The 19,485-nt window shown below is 38.5% G+C and overlaps 1 protein-coding gene across 3 annotated transcripts in view; it reads left to right on the top strand.

The window, feature by feature from the left end:
* Positions 1 to 449: 449 nt before the first annotated feature.
* LOC134564337 (3'-5' RNA helicase YTHDC2-like) overlaps positions 450 to 19,485 on the top strand; it is a 31,874-nt gene continuing 12,838 nt past the window's right edge. Inside the window, exons 1-20 of one of the 3 annotated variants that reach the window (XM_063423135.1) lie at positions 450 to 785; positions 1,440 to 1,530; positions 1,898 to 2,091; positions 3,687 to 3,886; positions 4,491 to 4,657; positions 7,086 to 7,188; positions 8,408 to 8,564; positions 10,736 to 10,843; positions 11,908 to 12,056; positions 12,463 to 12,598; positions 12,938 to 13,064; positions 14,087 to 14,152; positions 14,948 to 15,126; positions 15,298 to 15,394; positions 15,470 to 15,557; positions 15,662 to 15,742; positions 16,672 to 16,754; positions 17,683 to 17,788; positions 17,924 to 18,043; positions 18,844 to 19,116. In XM_063423135.1, the coding sequence (XP_063279205.1) occupies positions 611 to 785; positions 1,440 to 1,530; positions 1,898 to 2,091; positions 3,687 to 3,886; positions 4,491 to 4,657; positions 7,086 to 7,188; positions 8,408 to 8,564; positions 10,736 to 10,843; positions 11,908 to 12,056; positions 12,463 to 12,598; positions 12,938 to 13,064; positions 14,087 to 14,152; positions 14,948 to 15,126; positions 15,298 to 15,394; positions 15,470 to 15,557; positions 15,662 to 15,742; positions 16,672 to 16,754; positions 17,683 to 17,788; positions 17,924 to 18,043; positions 18,844 to 19,116 (2,700 nt within the window). In that variant the 5' untranslated portion in view covers positions 450 to 610. The other 2 variants (XM_063423136.1, XM_063423137.1) reach the window with 2 other exon arrangements.

Below are 19,485 nucleotides of genomic sequence, written 5' to 3'. Positions count from 1 at the left end.
TTGTACACAACTTTGGCAGAGGTCTCTAAAGAGCTATTTTTCAGCCAGCTGCATCAGACAGTGAGTGTTTATTTTCCATTTATTTAATTCTTCACTTCAGTTCACAACTGAGGAGTAGTTTATTCTTCTTCCAAGTACTCTCCTTCTGACCTAATGACGTTTCCAAAGCAGCAGCCTTCGACACTGAGCCTTGTGTCATACCCAAGAGGTTTGGGTTTAGTTTTTATCTCATGTCTTCGGCGTGGAGTCAGAGGCCAGCAGGAAAAGACACTCTAAAATCAAGGGCAAGTAGCACTTTACAGAGTGAGGAGGCTGTGACCCGAGATGACCCTCGCCACACCTACGTTTAATGTCATTCAATTAAAACACGTAATTTATGACCAGACGGGGTAACACTGACGTTTTTGGCCACGGCCATACACATACCTCAGTACATAGGCAGGCTTCGACACCCTAACGGCAGGAAAACAGCCTATTTCCTCCCGTTCGGGGGCCATTCCGGCTCTGGGTGACCTCCCGCAGGCCCCGCCCCGCCCCCCTGCCAGCGTCGCCCCTCGGGCCAAGGAGGGGCGGCCTCGGATCGTGCCGGTGTCCGGGCTGTGTCGGGGCCATGTCGCGACACAGACGGGTCCCGCGGCGGCAGCCCAGCGGGGCCGCAGGGGGTTCGGCTGCCACCGCCGCGGTGCGCGCCCGGGCCGAGGCCCTCAGGGAGGTCGGCGTGGACGAGGAGGTGGAGATGGCGGTGCAGCTCGCCCTGGAGCGGTTCCGGAGTGGGGACGAGGCGGGTGCGCGGCACAGCCCGGCCCAGGGGGAACCTGCGGGTGTTAGGAGGGCGCTGGCAGCGGGTCAGGGAGGGGATCCTGCCCCTCTGCCCACCGCTAGTGAGGCGCAGCTGGGGTGCTGTGTCCAGCTCTGGGCTTCTCAGCACAGAGACAGGGAGCTACTGGAGGGGGTCCAACAGAGGTCACTGAGGTGAGGATCTGGGGCATCTCTTATCAGGAGAGGTGTGGGAGCTCGGCCTGTTTAGCCTAGAGAAGATAGAGAGGGGATCTCATTCATGCATATGAATACCTCCAAGGTGAGTCCCAGGATGGCGGTGCAGATTTTTGGTGACAGGACAAGAAGCAATGGCCGTAAATTAAAACACAAGAAGTTGCACCTCAACACGAGGGAGAACTTCTTTCCATGGAGGGTGGCAGAATACTGTAACTTCGGCCCAGGGAGAGCGTGGAGTTTCCGCATCTGAAGACATCCGAAACGCATTTGGATGTGTTCCTATGGCACCTTTTCCAGGGTGACTGCCTTGGCAGGGGGCCTGCACTGGGTGAGCGCTCCCTTGCAATCCTAACAATTCAGTGATTCTGTAACATTGAGCTAATACGTCAAGATTATTGCCTGTTGCATTGTTACTGTTTTTTAATGATTATTTCTCTTTCTAGAGATGGAATTTCCTTCTAGTTTCACTAGTACTGAAAGAGCGTTTGTTCACCGGCTCTGTCAGTCTCTTGGACTGGTATCTAAAAGCAAAGGGTGAGTTGGGGTACAATTTTCAGGTTTTTGGTGCAGACAAATGGAATTTCATGACTAAAGATAGCCTGATTGATGTTTTCAACATACCCTACTGTGTTGCAAGGAATAGTATTAGAGAAAAAATGTAAAGTAGACATAGAAATATCTTTGTTCATTGCTGTATGTATGCTTGGAAAAACTTGTTACATGCTTTTTGGGAGGGCTTGCTTTTATATGCTGTGGATTAAATGGGTCCATTAAAAAGACTTCTCACTGTGATCTCTGGGTTTTTTTTTTTCAAAGTTTTTGCATAGAACCTCATAACTTGACTGATAAAAGTTAACCTAGAGTAGGTTACTTGTTCATAAAATATTTTCCCCCCTCACAGAAAAGGAGCCAATCGATACCTGACTGTAAGGAAAAAGGATGTATCAGAGACACATGCAGTCATGACTTGTGACTTGGCTCTCCATACAAAACACGCCGTTTGGAGTCTAATTCAGAGCTTTCCTGTCACAAATAAGGAACGCACAGAACTCCTGCCAAGGACAGAGCGAGGAAATGCCTGTGCTGTTGAATCTGGTATGTTGGGTGTGTCTTCTGATTTGGACTTGTCCATTGACACCACTTGAAATAACCACCTGCAACCAAGGACAAAACAAACCCCCTTCTGTTCTGTCCCCTCTTATGTCCTATCAGACATCTTTAAACAAACAGATGAATTTCCCTTACTTTTAAGGTCTTTTATAACTGGTGTTGTGAGGAATTTGGGCAGTCGTATCATGCACATTGCGATGTCTACCTTGTGCTCAGTTAGTTTAGAATCTTTGAGCTGGTTCTAGCCAAATCTTTTCAGAGGCACGTTTGTGAAATGTGGCTTCATACAAGTGGGATTGAAGAATCAGGGTGTTACCATGATGCCATAAGAACACCCTTATGAGAAATTGAAGTTGGCTGTTCTGCTTACAGAAATTCATGTCCTTGATAAATCAAGAAGTTTGGTGTTTGTTTCTTCATCTCTACAAAAAAGATTTGGTCCTTAAGACACTACAGTCCAGACTTCTTGATTTCTATATGAAAGAATTCACTGAAAGACAGACTTTTGATAAAATGTTGTTGTTGTTTTTATTTAAAGCATTACTTTCATCTAGATTATAGCTTTAGCAGCTACAAGTGGAAGAGTTACATCTGCAGAGGTGGATGTAGTGAACAGAAAACACTTGTACCGATATGCCTTGTTTAATTGCCCATTTCTGATACATGGTGTCTGTTCTTGAAGTGCTTCCTTTGCTGATTTTTTTAATTGTTTCAGTTGTTTAACAGGATTGTTTAGTGAACAGAGGGAAGCTATAATAAAAGTATTGAAACACAATGTCATACGAATGTAAGGGATCAATTTATGAACAGTCTAATATTTGTCTTTCTCTGCTTCTCAAGAATGTATTTTTAGTTATCCTGATCTCTTAGTCTGTGTTTGTCTTGGTACAACAGAGCTTGTAATTTAGAATATGAATCTGTTAATCACATTAAACATGTATAATTGAATTTACAGCAAGCTTTTCATTCTTCTGGAAAATAATTATCAAGGAATAACAGAGGAGCACTTGCAATGCTGGATTTGAAGTAGCTCCCTCAGAAGACGTGGATGTTTTTTGGCTACTTATGCACTGCTTTCCAACACATCACACTGCTGTGTGGGGTCCATGATTCTTGATACAGCATGCTTTAATTAGTATGATTTCAGGCAAATGCATGTAATAGATTAAAGGTTTAATTCTGAAAGTGTGTATTTCTAGGGAAAACTGCAGATGTGAAATGTGGGCATGGATACAAAGGCCACCAAAATACACCAGGCTGTTTTTCTCTGGTTTAGTTTCCCTTTTTCTGCTCGTTGTAGGCTTTTTTTGACTTTGAACAATGGTCTGGAAGAGTCTAGTTTTCTTCAAAATACCTATGAAAGTAATAACAGTTTTAAAAAATATCTATTTCAAGCACCACAAGAGGACATGTTGCTATAAGTATGACTTCCAGCTGTGTGACAGGTTTGTCACTTTACCTGCAGGGATGCATAAAAAGTCAGCAATGTTAATTTTTAATTGTTAAGAACAATTTTTGAGCAGTGTTTTAGTGATCTTCCTCTATATCTGTATAAATAAACGTTTAACTTCTCTTCACAGAAAACAAAGAAGTGAACAAGACAGGTGGTCGACTTAATGACGGTATCCCCCAGGTCCCAGTGAAAAGAGGGGAATCAGAGTTTGATTCCTTCAGGCAATCACTACCAATTCTTGAAAAACAGGAAGAAATTGTCCGAATAATAAAGGACAATAAAATTGTTTTGATTATAGGAGAGACTGGATCAGGAAAAACTACTCAAGTATGTTTCTTCAATGAAATAAAAAGATAACAGTATTTACACTAAACTAAAGCTAGTTGTGTAACATTTATGATAAGGGACATTTTTATTCTATTTTAAGGCTTTTCTTTTCCTGTATGATTGAAAATCTTGTGTTTCAATTCACTTTCTTGCTTTTGATATACTAAGCCAGCAGACAGGTACTAGAAGCATAAACAGTTCCTCATAATTTTCTGATAGTTACAATTTTTTCATTAAAATAATTCAAAATACTGAAGGGAAAGTAGCTATGATGTTTGTATAGCCCTTTTTCTTCTAAGGCTAGTTCTGTTCTTAGTACCCAGAGTAATATATTTTTTGTGTTAAAATAAGAGATTGTCTTCAAGGCTTTTTTTTAAATAGATTTCTCTGAAGCAGGAGAGAGACACTGCAAGTTTTTTCTTTAAAGAAACCTAAAGAGGTTATACTTAGAAATTTATTTTCTGCTGATTCAGGTATGTTTGCACTGATAATCTTACTGAAAAGTCTTTTGCAATGTGTAATACTGAGATGCAGTTAAATTGTTTTCCTGTGCTAAGAAAGCTGTGACATTCTCAAGAAGTAAATTTGAACCAATTCTTTACAGATCCCTCAGTTTATCCTTGATGACTGCTCCAAGAATGGAACTCCCTGTCGTGTGTTTTGTACTCAGCCAAGACGTTTAGCAGCTGTTGCTGTGGCTGAAAGAGTGGCTGCAGAAAGAAAAGAGAAGATTGGCCAGACAATCGGTTACCAGATCCGGTTAGAAAGCAGGTACTAATGGTATTTCTAAGTGTCAGTTGGTCTTGTGTTGGTATCATGAATCTTATGTACATTTAAACAGCAGTATGTTTGGGATGCAACCCCATAAAGTGTAGCTGGCCTACGGTATTGCAGGTAAGGAATACTTAAGAGTGAAAAGGACAACTTTCTTCTTGTGTTTTGCAGTTTCATGTAGTAGGTTGCCTTATAGAACTGAATTTCAAGTGCTTTCTATTGATTCCTTCTGTGGAGAGTGTGGATGTAAATTCTTGTCTGATTTTCAGATCAAATCTACATTTTCCTCTTGTTTTCTTTTTCTACTCACTACTTTTAACATGTGTGGATCCAAAAGTTCTGCAAGTGTTGAAGGTAGGTGGGAAGACCAGCATGTGGCAACAAATGTTATGTAGTGTGAGTTGATAGGGGTCATAAAAGGGAAAACAACAAGAATTGGAAAGTGACTGATGAAACTGAGCATTATTTACCAGTCTAGTTAGGGCTAAATTTACTCTGCTTCAGCTTTACTGTTTAAAACATGAAGTGATGTAAAGAAGACATTACAGTATCACTTGGGTGAATTTTTCTGTAGAGCAGAGCATGGATAGATTGTGTGGGGTTTTTACATCTTTGCACTGTGTAGCCAGTGACATTTTAGGGAAGGGGCAACGATTGGGATAGGAGTGACCAGAAGATGGCAAAAGGTTATGTTGGCTTGAATAAACAAAGATAACACATAGCTAATGAAAATGAAAGCACTTGAACAACAAAGCCACAATAAGAATTGAAATGTTTTTGTGAAAGCTCACAAGGCTGTTAAGGGATTACAAGAGCTAATGAAGATGTATCACAACTAAGCTGGATGATTAATGTGTGGGAGTACTACGCAGGCAGAAGAGCAAAGTCACATCAAAGTGGAAGAATTACTGGAGGCAGTGGAGAGAATCCAGCTTGAGAAGAATCAATACATTTACTCCAGAGAAGCACTAAAAGGGGGAGATGACAATATTTTGAGCTGTGGACAAAAAAAGGCTGGAGTGGAGATTTTTAGAGGTGTTTATAGTAACACAGAAGTCTAATTTTTAAAGTTTTCTTAACTGTCTTCCAGAGAACAGATGTAAAGTACAGTGCAAAGGAACTTTTCCGCTCCTTTAGAATGGTAGTACTCGAGGAAATAGTGACAGATCTGTTTATATTGGAACAGCTAACTCTGCCCCCGGTATAGAATAGTACTATTTCAGTATTTTGACCTCCTGAAAAATCAGAGGATCATCTGATTAGTGTGTGGTTTAGTCAGCTGTAGTGTATTGGATTTGCAAGGCAAGACTTTGGGAGCTTTTGTGAGAAGACGCCAGAAGCCTCTCCCATGTCTGACAGAGCCGGTGTCAACCAACACAGACCTGACTCTGGCCAAGGCTTAGCCCATCTGTGATGGTGGTAGTGCCTCTGGGACAGTGGGAAATGGCGGAGAAAAACCTGCACAACAGAGGCAGCAGTTCAAGGGGATCAGTGAGATAAGTCTATGTGAGAGAAGCATCTCTGCAGACAAGAAGGTCAGTGCAGGAGGAGAGCAGGTGTTCCAGGTGCCAGAGCAGGCCATAGTCCATGGTGAGGCAGCTGTGCCCCTGCAGCCCATGGAGGTCCATGGTGCAGCAGGGATCCCCCTATGCAGGACTCCATGTTGAAGCAGCTGGATACTTGAAGGAGGCTGTGGTCCTCTGGGAAGTCCATGCTGAAATAGGGTCCTGACAGAACCTGTGGACCTGTGGAGGGAGCCCACCCAGAAGCATGTTTGCTGTCAGTATTGTGATGCTGTGGGGATTCCATGCTGGAGCAGGCTGTTCCTGAAGCACTACAGCCTGTGGAAGGGGACTTGTTCTGCAAGAGTTCATGAGGAACTGCAGCCCATGGGAAGGACTCATGCTGGAGAAGCTCATGGAGGACTGTTGCCTGTGGGAGAGACCCACGACTCTCTTAACCCTGTGAGTTTTTCATTGTGTTTCCTCTCCCCTGCCCATGGAGAAGATAGAGTGGCTTGGGTAAGCTCCTGGCATCCAGCCAGGCTCATCCTAGCACATGTAGGCAAATACAAAGGCTACATCCAAACATATGCTGCGGAATTGGAACCCATTTTTCCACATGGAGTTTTCTAGTAAATTGATTGACAGGCAGAGTTTCTCACGGTTCTCTTTAACTTGCATTTTTATTACAGTTTGAATCTTATTTTTTCAATTAATGTATTGTCCAAAATTTTAGGGTGCAAGCACTAGGAAATGTCTGGGAAAAGGCACAGTTTAAAAACAAGTGGTGTGCATGAGTCTTCTGGGGAGAGAACTGTAATTCCTCTTGTGGTCAGCAGCTGCTTTAAATTTTGAGCCATGGAAAGCTAGCAGCCTTTAAATGGTGCAAACCCCACAGTTTGTCTCTGTGATCTGTTCCATAGGGTTTCTCCAAGGACACTGGTAACATTCTGCACTAATGACATGCTCCTTCGCACGCTGATGGCAGGAGACAGCACCCTCTCCACCGTGACCCATGTTATTGTGGTGAGCATCCTGTAGTCTTTCCTGTGGGGTGGAGCAATATGTATTGCTTTGGAAAATTAGGTCCTCGTTCGTTTTATTTAAATTTGCTGAGCATTTTAGGTGTTTTTGTTTGGTAGAATCTGAATTAACTTTAAAGACTTCCTGAGTATGTAGAGTAGCATGTGTGTTTTGTGGATTTTGGTGCTTTTCTGTGTGTTTGTGGTTTTTTTCCTGTAAAAATATCTTACTTTATTTTCATGCCAATAATTAGTTGTCGAATCAGGAGGAGTTGAGAACAGCAGAAATGTAAATTTTTCTGAACTTCCCCTGTCAGCAGAAAAGCCTTTGGGGGGGGTTACATTGATGTGGTTCAATGTGATCATGTCAGAATTTCTGTTATCATGTATTTGTTTTAGCAGTACCATGTTTTCAGTCCATTTGTTTGCCCAGTGTTCTCAAGATAATGTGCAGTCTATTTGCTAGCAAATTATTCAGGTGTGATCATTTATGATTATATTAATACTCCTATTGAGGAATTTAATAAGTAATGGCTACTAGAATATTTCTGGCAAGATTTAAGTACTGAAGATTAAAAGAAATCACTGTAAGTTTAGGTGCCTACCTGTTTATCCAAGTTAAAAAAGCATGAGAATGATCTATACATTCTTGATGTCAGCCTATAAAGCTTGTATTTGAGGCATTGTTTCATTTATTCATAATACAAAACAAAAGAGAAGAATGACAAAGATGGTTAATCAGTTATGTGCCTTCATCTATAGGCTTTGTGTATGACTTGTCTAAGCAATCTATATTATTTTTTCTGATTACGTGGTGTCATACATTTCTTTAAATGTTTATCAGTGGTGAAGTGAGAATTCATTAAAATAAGATTTGTAGGATTTGTGGTTTGTGGCCTTTTCTCGAAACTGGGCTTTAAACACAAAATTAGAGCAGTTTCAGATATTCACTTTGGCTTCTGAAGTTAAGGTGTCTACAGCTTCAGCACTGCAATGCACTTCGATCTGTTAAAAACTTTTTGAAGTATTTTTTGAAGTATTTTTTGGTTTATGGATTTTTTTTTTAACTCTGTTACTTAAACTGGGCTTACACATTCTAAGGCTTCTGTAAAATGTCACTAAATCATATATTTTACTTTTTTAAAAAAAGGTTGTATTTGTCAGAAGTTGGGATTTTGAGTCTGTGATGTTTGTTTCTCTCTTTTTTGTCCCTTTTGTTACAGGATGAAGTACATGAGAGGGATAGGTTCAGCGACTTCTTGCTAATAAAACTGAGAGATGTGCTGCAAAGCCACAATAATTTGAAACTAGTTATTTCTAGTGCTGCTCTAGATGCAAATCTCTTTATTAGGTATTTTGGAAGCTGCCCAGTAATACATAGTAAGTATTTATCTTAACTCTTAAGTCTGAGTATACCTGCCCTGAGACACACAGATCTTATTAAACTGTAGCAAACTATTCTGAGTAAAGGCACATGATGAATAAACTGAGAGTTACAGGAATCATTGTTCTTTGTGTATTCAGGTTTCTTGTTCTTTAACTATTTGCACTTACTTCAGAGTGAAGTGTTTTAATCTGTAAATGCAGGTATGTCTTGCCCCCCTCCGGTGTTAATTCAAGAAGTAGGAAAAGGTTATTGAAGTGTTGTCTTCATGCTGATGCAGGACTTAGGAACTACATGAGTGTGATCTAGATTAATACATTCCAGTGGATTCTAATTCTTCAAGCCTCATAAAGATTGTTACTGGTTACTGGATAAAACACAGATAACTGTACCTGTTCAGTTCAGAAATACAGACTTAGGCAGATTGGGTTTCATGCTTGAATCACATGATTCTTTGATTTAAATGAATTTAGTAGCCATTCAGCTAGGTAAATATTCAGAAAAGGCATCCAGTTTTTCTTAATTTCTGTTCAGACTCAGTTACCTGCAATTAAATTACATTCAGAGGCAAAGAAAGGTTACTATTACAGCTGTTTTAATTTCATTTGACTGATCTTTAGTAGAGGCAAAATAGATGTGTTGGAGATGGGGGGGTTTTGTGGGTTTGTTTTTCTTTCCCCACTCTCCTGGCTTACAGGTTTTCTGCACGGGCGACCTCCTCTGGCACATTGCAATTCTCTTACTTTTTAAACAATGATGTCCAAATTTAATGTCATCTGAAAAGTAGCTTTTAAGATAAATGGTTTATTTGACAATCAGGTAGACTGTCTGCATGTCAGCCTTTTTAAAAAAAAATCTCAACAGTTTTAGGAAATGGGTGAGATTGCTTACTGGTTTATTTCAGCAAATGTTTGTGAAAAGGAAACTTCTTTTTGCTTTTTTTGAGATAGAAGAGCTTATTTCTAGTTTCCAGTTTTGAATTTCAGCCTAGTGAAATAAGGCTTGCAACTTGTTGGAGACAGGAATCTGGAAATTACACATAATTTCTTGTTCTCTGAATTTTTTTTGCAAGGGAAAGCATCAGTTGTGATTGTTGTGTGGCTTTCCAGTTTACTCTTTTTGCAGCTTCCTGTTCTTTTAGATGGGTATATTTGTGTTGGAAATTCTGATGACAATCTCTCCAGCTTACCCCAGTGCTTATGCTGGTTATGTAATAGGCCATTAATAATTGAAAAGTTGTGGGGGGATTTTTGCTTTGGTTTCTTATTTGTTTGTTTGTTTTAATTTAAGAATTAAAAGAAGTGGCTTTGTTTGTTAATGTAATGAAAAAGATTGATTCTCCTTCAGCAATATGGCTGACAAAATCCTGACCACTGAAACCAACATTTTGTAGTTGTGGATTTCTGTAGTTCCCAGAGTTTGTGATCAGTGTTGGAAGAGTTCCTCCTTGACAGCCTCTAAAAATATGTGAATTGTGGATTGTTCTTTCTGAAGGAAAATCCTGAGTGGTCTAAAATCAGTTTAAGGTACAAGAAATCAAAATACAGAGATTTTAATTCTTCATGCAAAAATATCCTTTAATGTCCACCGATAAGGTTGAGAAAAGTCATGTTGAAAAAGAAATCAGGATAAATTATTAAAATGTAAAAACCACTGGGATGTCTCATCTGTCAAGAAGTATTCAGTAAAGAAAGCCCAGCTTTGCTGAATTACTTGAAGACATGGAGATAAATCTATCTCCTCACATACTTCCCCATGAAAAGAAAGCAGTTCAATACAAAGGTGTTGGGTCTCCTTGTGGAACCTTGCTGTATTAATTGTGGAACAAAGCTGTATTAATTGCTTTTAATTGACTACATTTTTAATCCAGGTGACAGGCTTACATGGCAAGTTCTTATTTGTAACCCTAAACAAAAAAGGCTGTTTTCTTCTTCTCGTTTTAAAAAATTTGTAGTTAATCTGTCAGTCTTATGAACATCTCTTGGTATAACACCTGATAAAATTGAAGAAGTTGATGAGAAATAAGGTGGCATTTTACTTTGGAAATTTTTTGTTTTGTATAATTTTGAGAAAAATAAACCCAGCGAAGGTATTTTTTTAAAAAATAAATGCTGTAAGTGAAGCTAGTGAATATCTAATATTTTTGTGGATTTTTTTATACTTCTAGTCCAAGGAAGACCTTTTGAAGTTCAAGAGATGTTTCTGGAGGACATTTTACGAAGCACTGGCTATACAAACAAAGAGATGGTAAAGTACAAAAAAGAGAAACAGCAAGGTTCGTGGACTTCTTAATTGGAGGGGTTGGCAGTGAGAATCACTGATTGATTGAACAAACAATTAACAGGATTATTTTCTGTTAAAATTCCAAAGTCAGGAGATTGAATGAGATGTGATTATATGACAGCAAGTATCTTTAAGCTCTCACTATTTACATTATTGAAATAGTTTATGCAATTAAAGAAAAAAATCACTTTGATTCAATGGTTGTGTTCTTTTTGCTTTCAGTTGATAAATGCCATGTTTTTTTCTAATTATTATGGTGTAGAGTTACATATAATTGGGGGCTCAGCCCACATGAACACTAAAGAAACATAGGATGCTCTGTACCTTTGGTTGCAAATTAAAGCCAGTAGATTTTATATATCTTGCACAAAATGTACAAGTTGTTCCCTTTAACATTTTTCACTGTGTTCTTCAGTCATGGATGTAATTTTTAGAAGTGTTAACACTCGAGCAAAACATAATTGGTTTTCAGTTGATGAAATAGATACTACTTTAGAAGTTTTCCTGGCAGCTGGAAGGAATGGTTCCAGTGATTATTTAAAGAAAAAAAATGCAATCTCCAAAGCTATAACATACAGTCCTAACTGTATCATCACAGTGCTCAGATCTGATCACTGGAGAGAGAGAAGTTCAGTTAAGACACTGGTGTTTTCTACTGTTTCTTCCACTTGTGTACAAAAATAAGTTGTTACCTGCAGGGAATGTATCATTTGTCTTTAGCATTCCACTTCTGGAGAAAGGTCTGGGCTGAGATTGTGTAAAACTTAATGACTTAGGAAGCTCCTTTGAATGCAGTAGTTTGGAATAATGGAGGCTTTGGGGGTTAAACACCAACATGGTGGTTTTTGCCTTCTTGTTGTAGCCCTTGTTCGCAGTGGTGCACTTTGGGTACCCTTAAACATGTCATTTATTTTGGACTGGATTTATTTAATTCTAGATTAAATAAAAGAAGTTGAATTGGTAAAACTTTGACCTGCTGTAACTGTTTTTTTAGTAGAAAACAATGGATAGTAAAGGTGACTCTAAAACATTCTTGGGGAATACTTTGCATTCTAGAAGAGAAACAGAAGAAGACTCTTGCTGAGTGGTGTTCAGCACAAGAAAACACTAACAAACTGGCATCTCGGAGACAAAAATCAGTTCCAAGGGCAAATGAAGAGTACAAATGGTTGGATAATGGTGGTGACACAGTATTTAGTCAACTGGTAAGTTTTTGCTTTTGTTGGAAAAGACATTTCTGTTTGTGTTGTATTACTAGCCATTTAAAATCTGTTTTCTAAGGATAGTGCTTCTGTAGACTCACAGGATATTAACGTATTTTAGAGGTTACTTTATTAGGATGAGCTGCTGTAGCTGAAGTGTGCTCTTCAGTTATTGTGGTTGTACACAACTTTTCCTCAGATCAAATGGCTCGACTGCCATGGTGTGAGTAGTCAGTGACAGTAGTGAGTAGTTGCATGTGACACAATCAGTGCATTAACTGATGCCTGAGTGCGGGATTTCTGATTGTTGCTGAGAAAACTAACCATGCAAATTCTTTGTGTGTAATGTATGAGAATAAAGACAACTCTTGCAAGAGATTAATCTTTCAATATTGTTTTTTATCTTCAGACTGAAAAAGATGTGAATTGCCTTGAACCATGGGTAGTAAAAGAAATGGATTCCTGTCTTGCTGACATCTGGTTGCATAAAGATATTGATTCTTTTGCTCACATTATCCATCTTATTTTAACTGAAAATGTCAGTGGTAAGTTTCTTGTGTTATACATAAGAAAAAAGCAACCTCAAATTTACTTATATTTCTATGGCTACTTTTATCTCCAGTTTCAAATGTTATCTTTGCATTTTGATACCTACTGAAAAAACAGATAGGACTAGCAGAATTAATGAGTTATTTAGTTGTTGTTTTGAAATATTTACAGAAGCGTGTTTCTACAACAGTGTGGAATTCACATGAACTGACTGCAGAGCTAAAGTGAGGAAATAAGTTCTCTTTGGGCTGGAATTTGAAAGCAGTATTTATACTATATTTAGATGAAGAAGTAACATTTCTGTTGGGTTTGCTGATTTTTTTTTTACTTCTCAGTTGATTATAGGCACAGTGAAACCAGTGCGACTGCTCTGATGATTTCTTCAGGGAGAGGCTTTTTGAGTCAAGTAGAACAGCTGATCAGTATGGGAGCAAATATCCACCTCAAGTCATCCAATGGCTGGTAAAAACAGAGAAACCAAAAGACAGATTTATTTGTCAATAGATCTATTTCTGTCTGTCTTAGGAGAGAGGAAGAAAATTCTGTAACACCTAAATTAATTTGCTAACTTATCACACTGCTGTAAGAACTATAGATTTTGACAGCCTAAACAGTTTCTACCTCCTGTAAATCACTGTATTTTCTGTAAATTCTAAACTGAATTCTTAATTACCTGGCCTTGATTATGGGCTATAAACTTGGTTTCAATAGGTCTTATTAAGACACTGCTGTAGCAGAAAAACTGTAATATACTGGATTGGACCAAAATGTTTGACAATTCTTATTTTCTTGGAGTTACCTATATAGAAGATTTTTATGTTATGTTTCTAAATATGTTGTAGCATGTAAAAATATTTGTGAATCTCTAAAAACTCAAGTTTTGTGGTCATGAAGTGTGTCTTCATATAAACAGGGAAGTACAGTAAATAGTTGTAGTATGGGAGGATAAGAATTAGGATTCCAAGGATCTAATATTTGGTACTAGCACTTGAAAAACTTGGGAAGGAATGCAGTTTAAAGCTGAAAGAGTGAACTGCATTGTGAGGAGGACAGCTTCTGAAAGACATGAAATAGCCCAAAGTTTTCCCACATTTTGATGAAAAACACTTGGGGTGTGACTTTTTGGGATGACTTAAAGGGTACTACTGCAAAGGGGCAGGTCTGATCTCTGTGCTTTGTTGGGGGCTTTTTAAAGGAATGGCACATTCTTCCTCCTCATTTCCTTGTGCATGTTTGCAGGTACTCCTGTGTAAAACTGCCATTTTTTGTGAAAAAGAACTGCAGTTATCTAAAAATCAGATAGCTGTTAACACCTATTCACAAACTCTCAAATGGGAAGTTGTAGATCCAGCAATAACAGTACTGATCACAATACAGAAATGGATACAAAAATCTAGTGTCAGTTGTCTCCTTGCCTGATGTACTATTCATATTAGTCTTTTGAAGTGAAAAATCTAATAAAAATACTTACACAACTCTTTCAGGATGGCTGTGGACTGGGCTAGGCACTTTGGACAGACAGATGTTGTTGATCTGTTGGAATCCTACAGGTAAGCTGTAACTGCTCTGCAGAAAGAATTGCATAGCATGTTGAAGTGAAATTGGAGGTTTGTGTTTTAATTTAATCACAACAGGTTTTATTTAATCAGAACAGGTTTTAGCTTTTCATCATGTAAAATCTGGACTAAATAGCAGTACCTCTTTTGAGAATAGGAATATTTCAAAAACAAAAAAGTTTGTACTCAGTATCACATTATGTTTGCAGAACTTGCTGATTCTATACTGTGTACCATTTTATTTTCATGTGCTTTGGAAACAAATCTGTTATGTGTTTTGATCTGTATATTGTTTATACACAATAGACATATTAAAGAAATTTTACAGAAGTAACATTACACTAGGCCATTCAAGAATGGTTTTTTGATTAACTTACATTTATCATAGTTGAGGTAGTGTTTTGTAAAGATTATACTTACTATAATTTCTCTTAGCATCGTTTCTGCTAGTGGGAAATTTTTGGAGAATATTTATCTTTTAAGTTTTTTTCCTTGAACAGATAAATGAGGAGTATTGTTATATTTCCATCTGCTTATGGTTGTGTTCCAATGAAGTTTAAGAAAACTAAAGTTAACAGTGAAAAATAATGTGGCATGCTTTGTTGGTTAACATTTAAATCAGTGAACAGTTACAGTATAGTGAGTCTCTTCTGCTCCACTTAAAAATTAGAATTCAAGTCATGTTGGTCAAGTCATAATCATGTTTGTCTTGATCGAAGTTTGAGTTGATGGCTGAATGCAAACCGAAAGGGGGCAGCCTTGACTCTGGTCTGTGTTTTTGTATTACAGTGCTTCATTCGGATTTGGAAATCTGGATGAAAGTTCCCTGGTCCAAAAAAGTGGTAGTGACCTTAGTGCAGAGGACAGAGAACTACTGACAGCTTATCATCACAGTTTTGACGATGAAAAAGTGGATCTGGATCTGATAATGCACTTACTTCACAGCATCTGTCATAGTTGTGATGCAGGTAGGTAAATACCCACACTCCCAGTGAATTGCTGTGGATTTGGCTCTGATGAATCTTGCTCTTTTTTCAGAAATCCTCAGAAGTTTAAACGTTATGAGTGCTAGTCTATATGGCACTGACATGTATTTGAATTTTCTCTGTTTAACTTTGCAAACCCACTTCCATTTTTAGGAGCAATTTTAATATTTCTTCCTGGATATGATGAGATAGTGAGCCTGAGGGACCGCATTCTTTTTGATGACAAGAGATTTGCTGATAATGCTCACAGGTAAAATTTTCCTTTCTGTGGCTTTTCATTGCTTCTTTTTAGGATTCTTAAAATGTGCTTTCTGGCTTGCGTTAGATACCAAGTCTTCATGCTTCATTCGAGTGTGCAGACTTTGGATCAGAAGAAAGTGCTTGAAACTCCACCTTCCGGCATCCGCAAAATTGCAAGTATCAGAAGACTTTTGTCAGATGCTACAATGATCTATTTTGTCTTTGCTTTTACAATTACTATAGTTTTGCTGGTTTGGGTTTTTCTTTTCCATTGCAGATTCTTTCTACTAATATTGCAGAAACCAGCGTAACAGTCAATGATGTTGTGTTTGTGATTGACTCAGGCAAGCTGAAAGAGGTATGACTGCCTTAAATTTTCCTAGTGCAATTCTAAAACACACAGTTTATAAATTTTGGAGAACTTTTTGTTTTACTTTACAGTAGGCTGAGAGCTAGTGCCTGTCAGGCAACAGACCTCACTGAAAAGTTTCGGCATCCATTTGTTTTTAAGACAATTACTGTAAATAGCTAGCTGTCGAAAAACCCTGTAAAAGCTAATGTAAGCTGATGTATCTTTTTCTTTTGTAATTTAGTATTTCTGTTGGATTTTTAAAATAAGTCCTCAGTTTAGACCACCACCTTCCTGAGATGTTAGAAAGAACTGGTATTTCCTTTTGTCCTACTGCTGTATCAAGTCCAAAAATAATCCATTAAGGTTTTAAGCTTTTTTGTTGTTGTTGTGTTGAGTATGCATTCCCAAATTATTTGTTCAAGAAAAGTGAGATAACTTAATGAGGCAATTTAAGATCTAGTTCAAGGCTTGGAAAATGAAATTGGATTTCATAGGTGATAGGGACACCAAATTTCTGAAGTTCTCATAAAACAAACATTTTTTGTAATTTTACATCAGTCTAAGAAAATCAATGACCTAAGTAGGTAATTTCCAAGTGAGATAAAAAGGAAAACTTTATTCAGTATAATAATGTATTTTTGCTTGCTTTGTGATATCTCAGAACACAGATCTGACATATCTTTTATTGACTTGCAATTACCCGTTGACTAGAAAAAGTTTAATTTTGGAAACTGTGTAGCACAAAGATACTGCAAAGAAGATACCATAGTAAATTCACTTGAAACTGAGAAGATACCATTGTACCAGAAGCTGCCGTATATATTACTGTTTCATACTTTTTAAAAAAGTTCTATTGGTAATGTAATTAACTAGTAACTTTTATTTCATGTACCTTATTCAGTGTTCAATTTATGTTCCTTTCTTTGTTTTCATAGAAGTCTTTTGATGCATTGAGTCGTGTTACAGTGCTAAAAATGGGGTGGATTTCAAAAGCCAGTGCTATCCAGAGAAAAGGCAGGTAATAAATGCCTCATACTGGATTTCATTTTGCAGATTTCCACTATCCTGTATGTTAAGAATAAAGCACACAACATAATAACTGTTTCTAGGCTAGTCCAGTGTCGTGTTGGACAATGGCCAACGCTCTTTCTCTGCAGACAAGTAGGGTATGCAGGCAAGTCAGTATGTATTTCCCAAGTTGTAGAAAAGTGATGCTCAGGCATTTCCCAGAGGTTTAGGTTGTTTTCCTGCCCTTAATTTGTTCTCCTTCCTCTTTCTCCCATGTAGCACCAGCAGTCATAGTGTCCAGTGGGATGTTTCCACACCTTGTTTGTGGGCAGAGGACTGCCTATTTCACTTTCTCCAAATTATCCATGACTTAACAAGCCATGATTATATTCTTCCCAGCACTGTGGGTGAGGGCTCAGAAGTTTATGTAGCAACAAATGCCTATTTAATCAATCATATTGACACTAAGCTACAGGTATTTGTGCATGAATGTGAGAATTTGCTGTCTCTGTCCCTTCACTCACAAGTTACTTAATCTTTATTCTATCTTTTACTGCAAGGACCTCTTCCGTTTGAGGGATGTGAGGAGACGAAATGATGTTTGTAACTTAGATTGCTTACTACAAAGGATGATTGAGATTTGGACTGGTCTTAGGTTAGCAAAACACCCACAGCACTTTACTTAGATAAGCCTTGTTTTTCTTTCTCCAGATTTCTCAGTGTTGGGTTAAAATTACAGTAAAAAATTGCCACACTCTCAGAAATAATCCATGATTGGAAAACTCTCACTTTTTGTGTGTCTTACACTTAACAACACTTTTGTTCATAGAATTGTTTCTACTTTTCCATTTTAAGTTTCTATGTCTGTTCGTTGGCTTTTGGTTTTGTTTTTAGAAAGAAATCCTGAATTTCATAACTTTCCATATTTTACTTTCAAGGGCTGGACGCCATCAGCCTGGAGTCTGTTTTCGTCTCTTCAGCAGGCTCCGATTTCAGAATATGTTGGAATTTCAATCTCCAGAGCTTCTACGAATGCCGCTTCAGGTGTGTGTTCAGTTAGAAATTAGAACTTTAAAAATGTAATGTCATCAAAGCATACTATTAATTGCTACAAGTCCTGTGTTTTGGGATGGTTTCCAAATCTTGGTAATCTTTTTTGTTCCGCCTTTTAACTCGCAGGAGATTTGTTTGTACACAAAACTTCTGGCTCCAATTAATTGTCCAGTTGTAGACTTTCTTACGAAAGCTCCTGATCCTCCGCCTGCTGTAACTGTGAGAAGTTCTGTGCATATGCTTAAGGTCAGAAAATGAACAGGTTTAGATGGGAATTGTGTTTGATTCCAGATTTGTGGTGCAGCAGTTTATCTTACTGACTTCAGTTTGTACTGAAGCTGGTTTTAATCATTTAAGGATGTTTTGAATTTTTGGTTATTGTCTCTTGTCATGGCAGGGCTCGCGTTAGGGATTGAAATGAGTCAAGACACACACTTGTTTATCGGTGTGAAAAGGGTTCTGGGTAATTCTTCTTCACAACTCAGCCATTCTGACTCCAGCTACAGCGAGCTCCCTCTGTAGCCTTCCATTGCAGAGGGAAGCCTTGCACCTTCCCTTCCTCTGACTGCAGGAATTTCCTGCTAGCTAGACTCTGCTGACTCCAACCGCAGGTTCTAACTGCAGACTCTGACCTCACAGCAGAGCATTTGCAGCAGCAATTCTCTCTCCTGTTTGGCCAGTCCTCCAGTCCTTCTGAATCATTACTTCAGTTCCTCCTTCCTCAGGATCCTCCCCTGACTAGCCAACCTACCCTTTTATCACACTGATCCTTATCAGATAAAGCTGTGATTCATCAGGTGCGAGGTCACCTGTAATCCCTTCTCCTACTGTCTGTTTTCATTTTTTGTGTGGGGGGTGTGTTTTTCCATGTCAAGACAAGAGAGTTCTTCAGAGTCTTGTCTCTTTTAATAGTTTGACTTGCTTTTTAAGTGTTTAAAAACAAGTCTAGGTAATGTCCAGTATTCATATTCTTTCTGCTTTCACTGTAAATTGTATTTGTCCACTGTCCTTATCCCCCTCTCCATTGTTTGTTTGTGTATAAACAGACCATAGATGCCATGGACCCTTGGGAAGATCTCACTGAGCTTGGTTATTACCTCACTGAATTACCTGTAGAGCCACACCTCGGTAAAATGGTGTTGTATGCTGTAGTTCTGAAGTGCCTGGATCCTGTTCTGACCATTGCCTGTGCTCTTGCCTACCAAGACCCTTTTGTGCTGCCCACGGTTGCCTCCCAAAAGCGTGCAGCCATGCTGTGCAGGAGGCGTTTTGCTGCAGGGACATTCAGTGACCACATGGCCCTGCTCAGGGCTTTCCAGGTAGTATTTCATTTCAGAGAGTACTGATCACAGTAGATCACCCAATCAAGTCAAATAATGTGCTAGTCTACTTGGATGTAGAGTGGTAGACTGTGATTAAGCCCTTGGAGAAGACTTTATTTTAGCCTAGTGGCTTTCCTATGTGTTAGACTCATAAATTTGTGATGGAACACTTTTTGTGGTATGTTTTGTTGATATTTTCAAACCTTACAAAATACTGAATGTTCCAACAATGTGCCTCTTTACCTTCTACTACACAGAGACCTTCAAATCATGATCTTAATGTAATGATCTTTATTAAAGTAATAATTTTAACTGGATATAATGATCATTGTAGTGACCAGAATTAGATTTTTGAAGAGAAAATAT

Source organism: Prinia subflava, chromosome Z, assembly GCF_021018805.1.
Source record: "Prinia subflava isolate CZ2003 ecotype Zambia chromosome Z, Cam_Psub_1.2, whole genome shotgun sequence".
Classification (NCBI taxonomy): Eukaryota; Metazoa; Chordata; class Aves; order Passeriformes; family Cisticolidae; genus Prinia; species Prinia subflava.
Note: the sequence above shows the minus strand (reverse complement) of the source record. Positions and strands in the feature narration are given on the sequence as shown.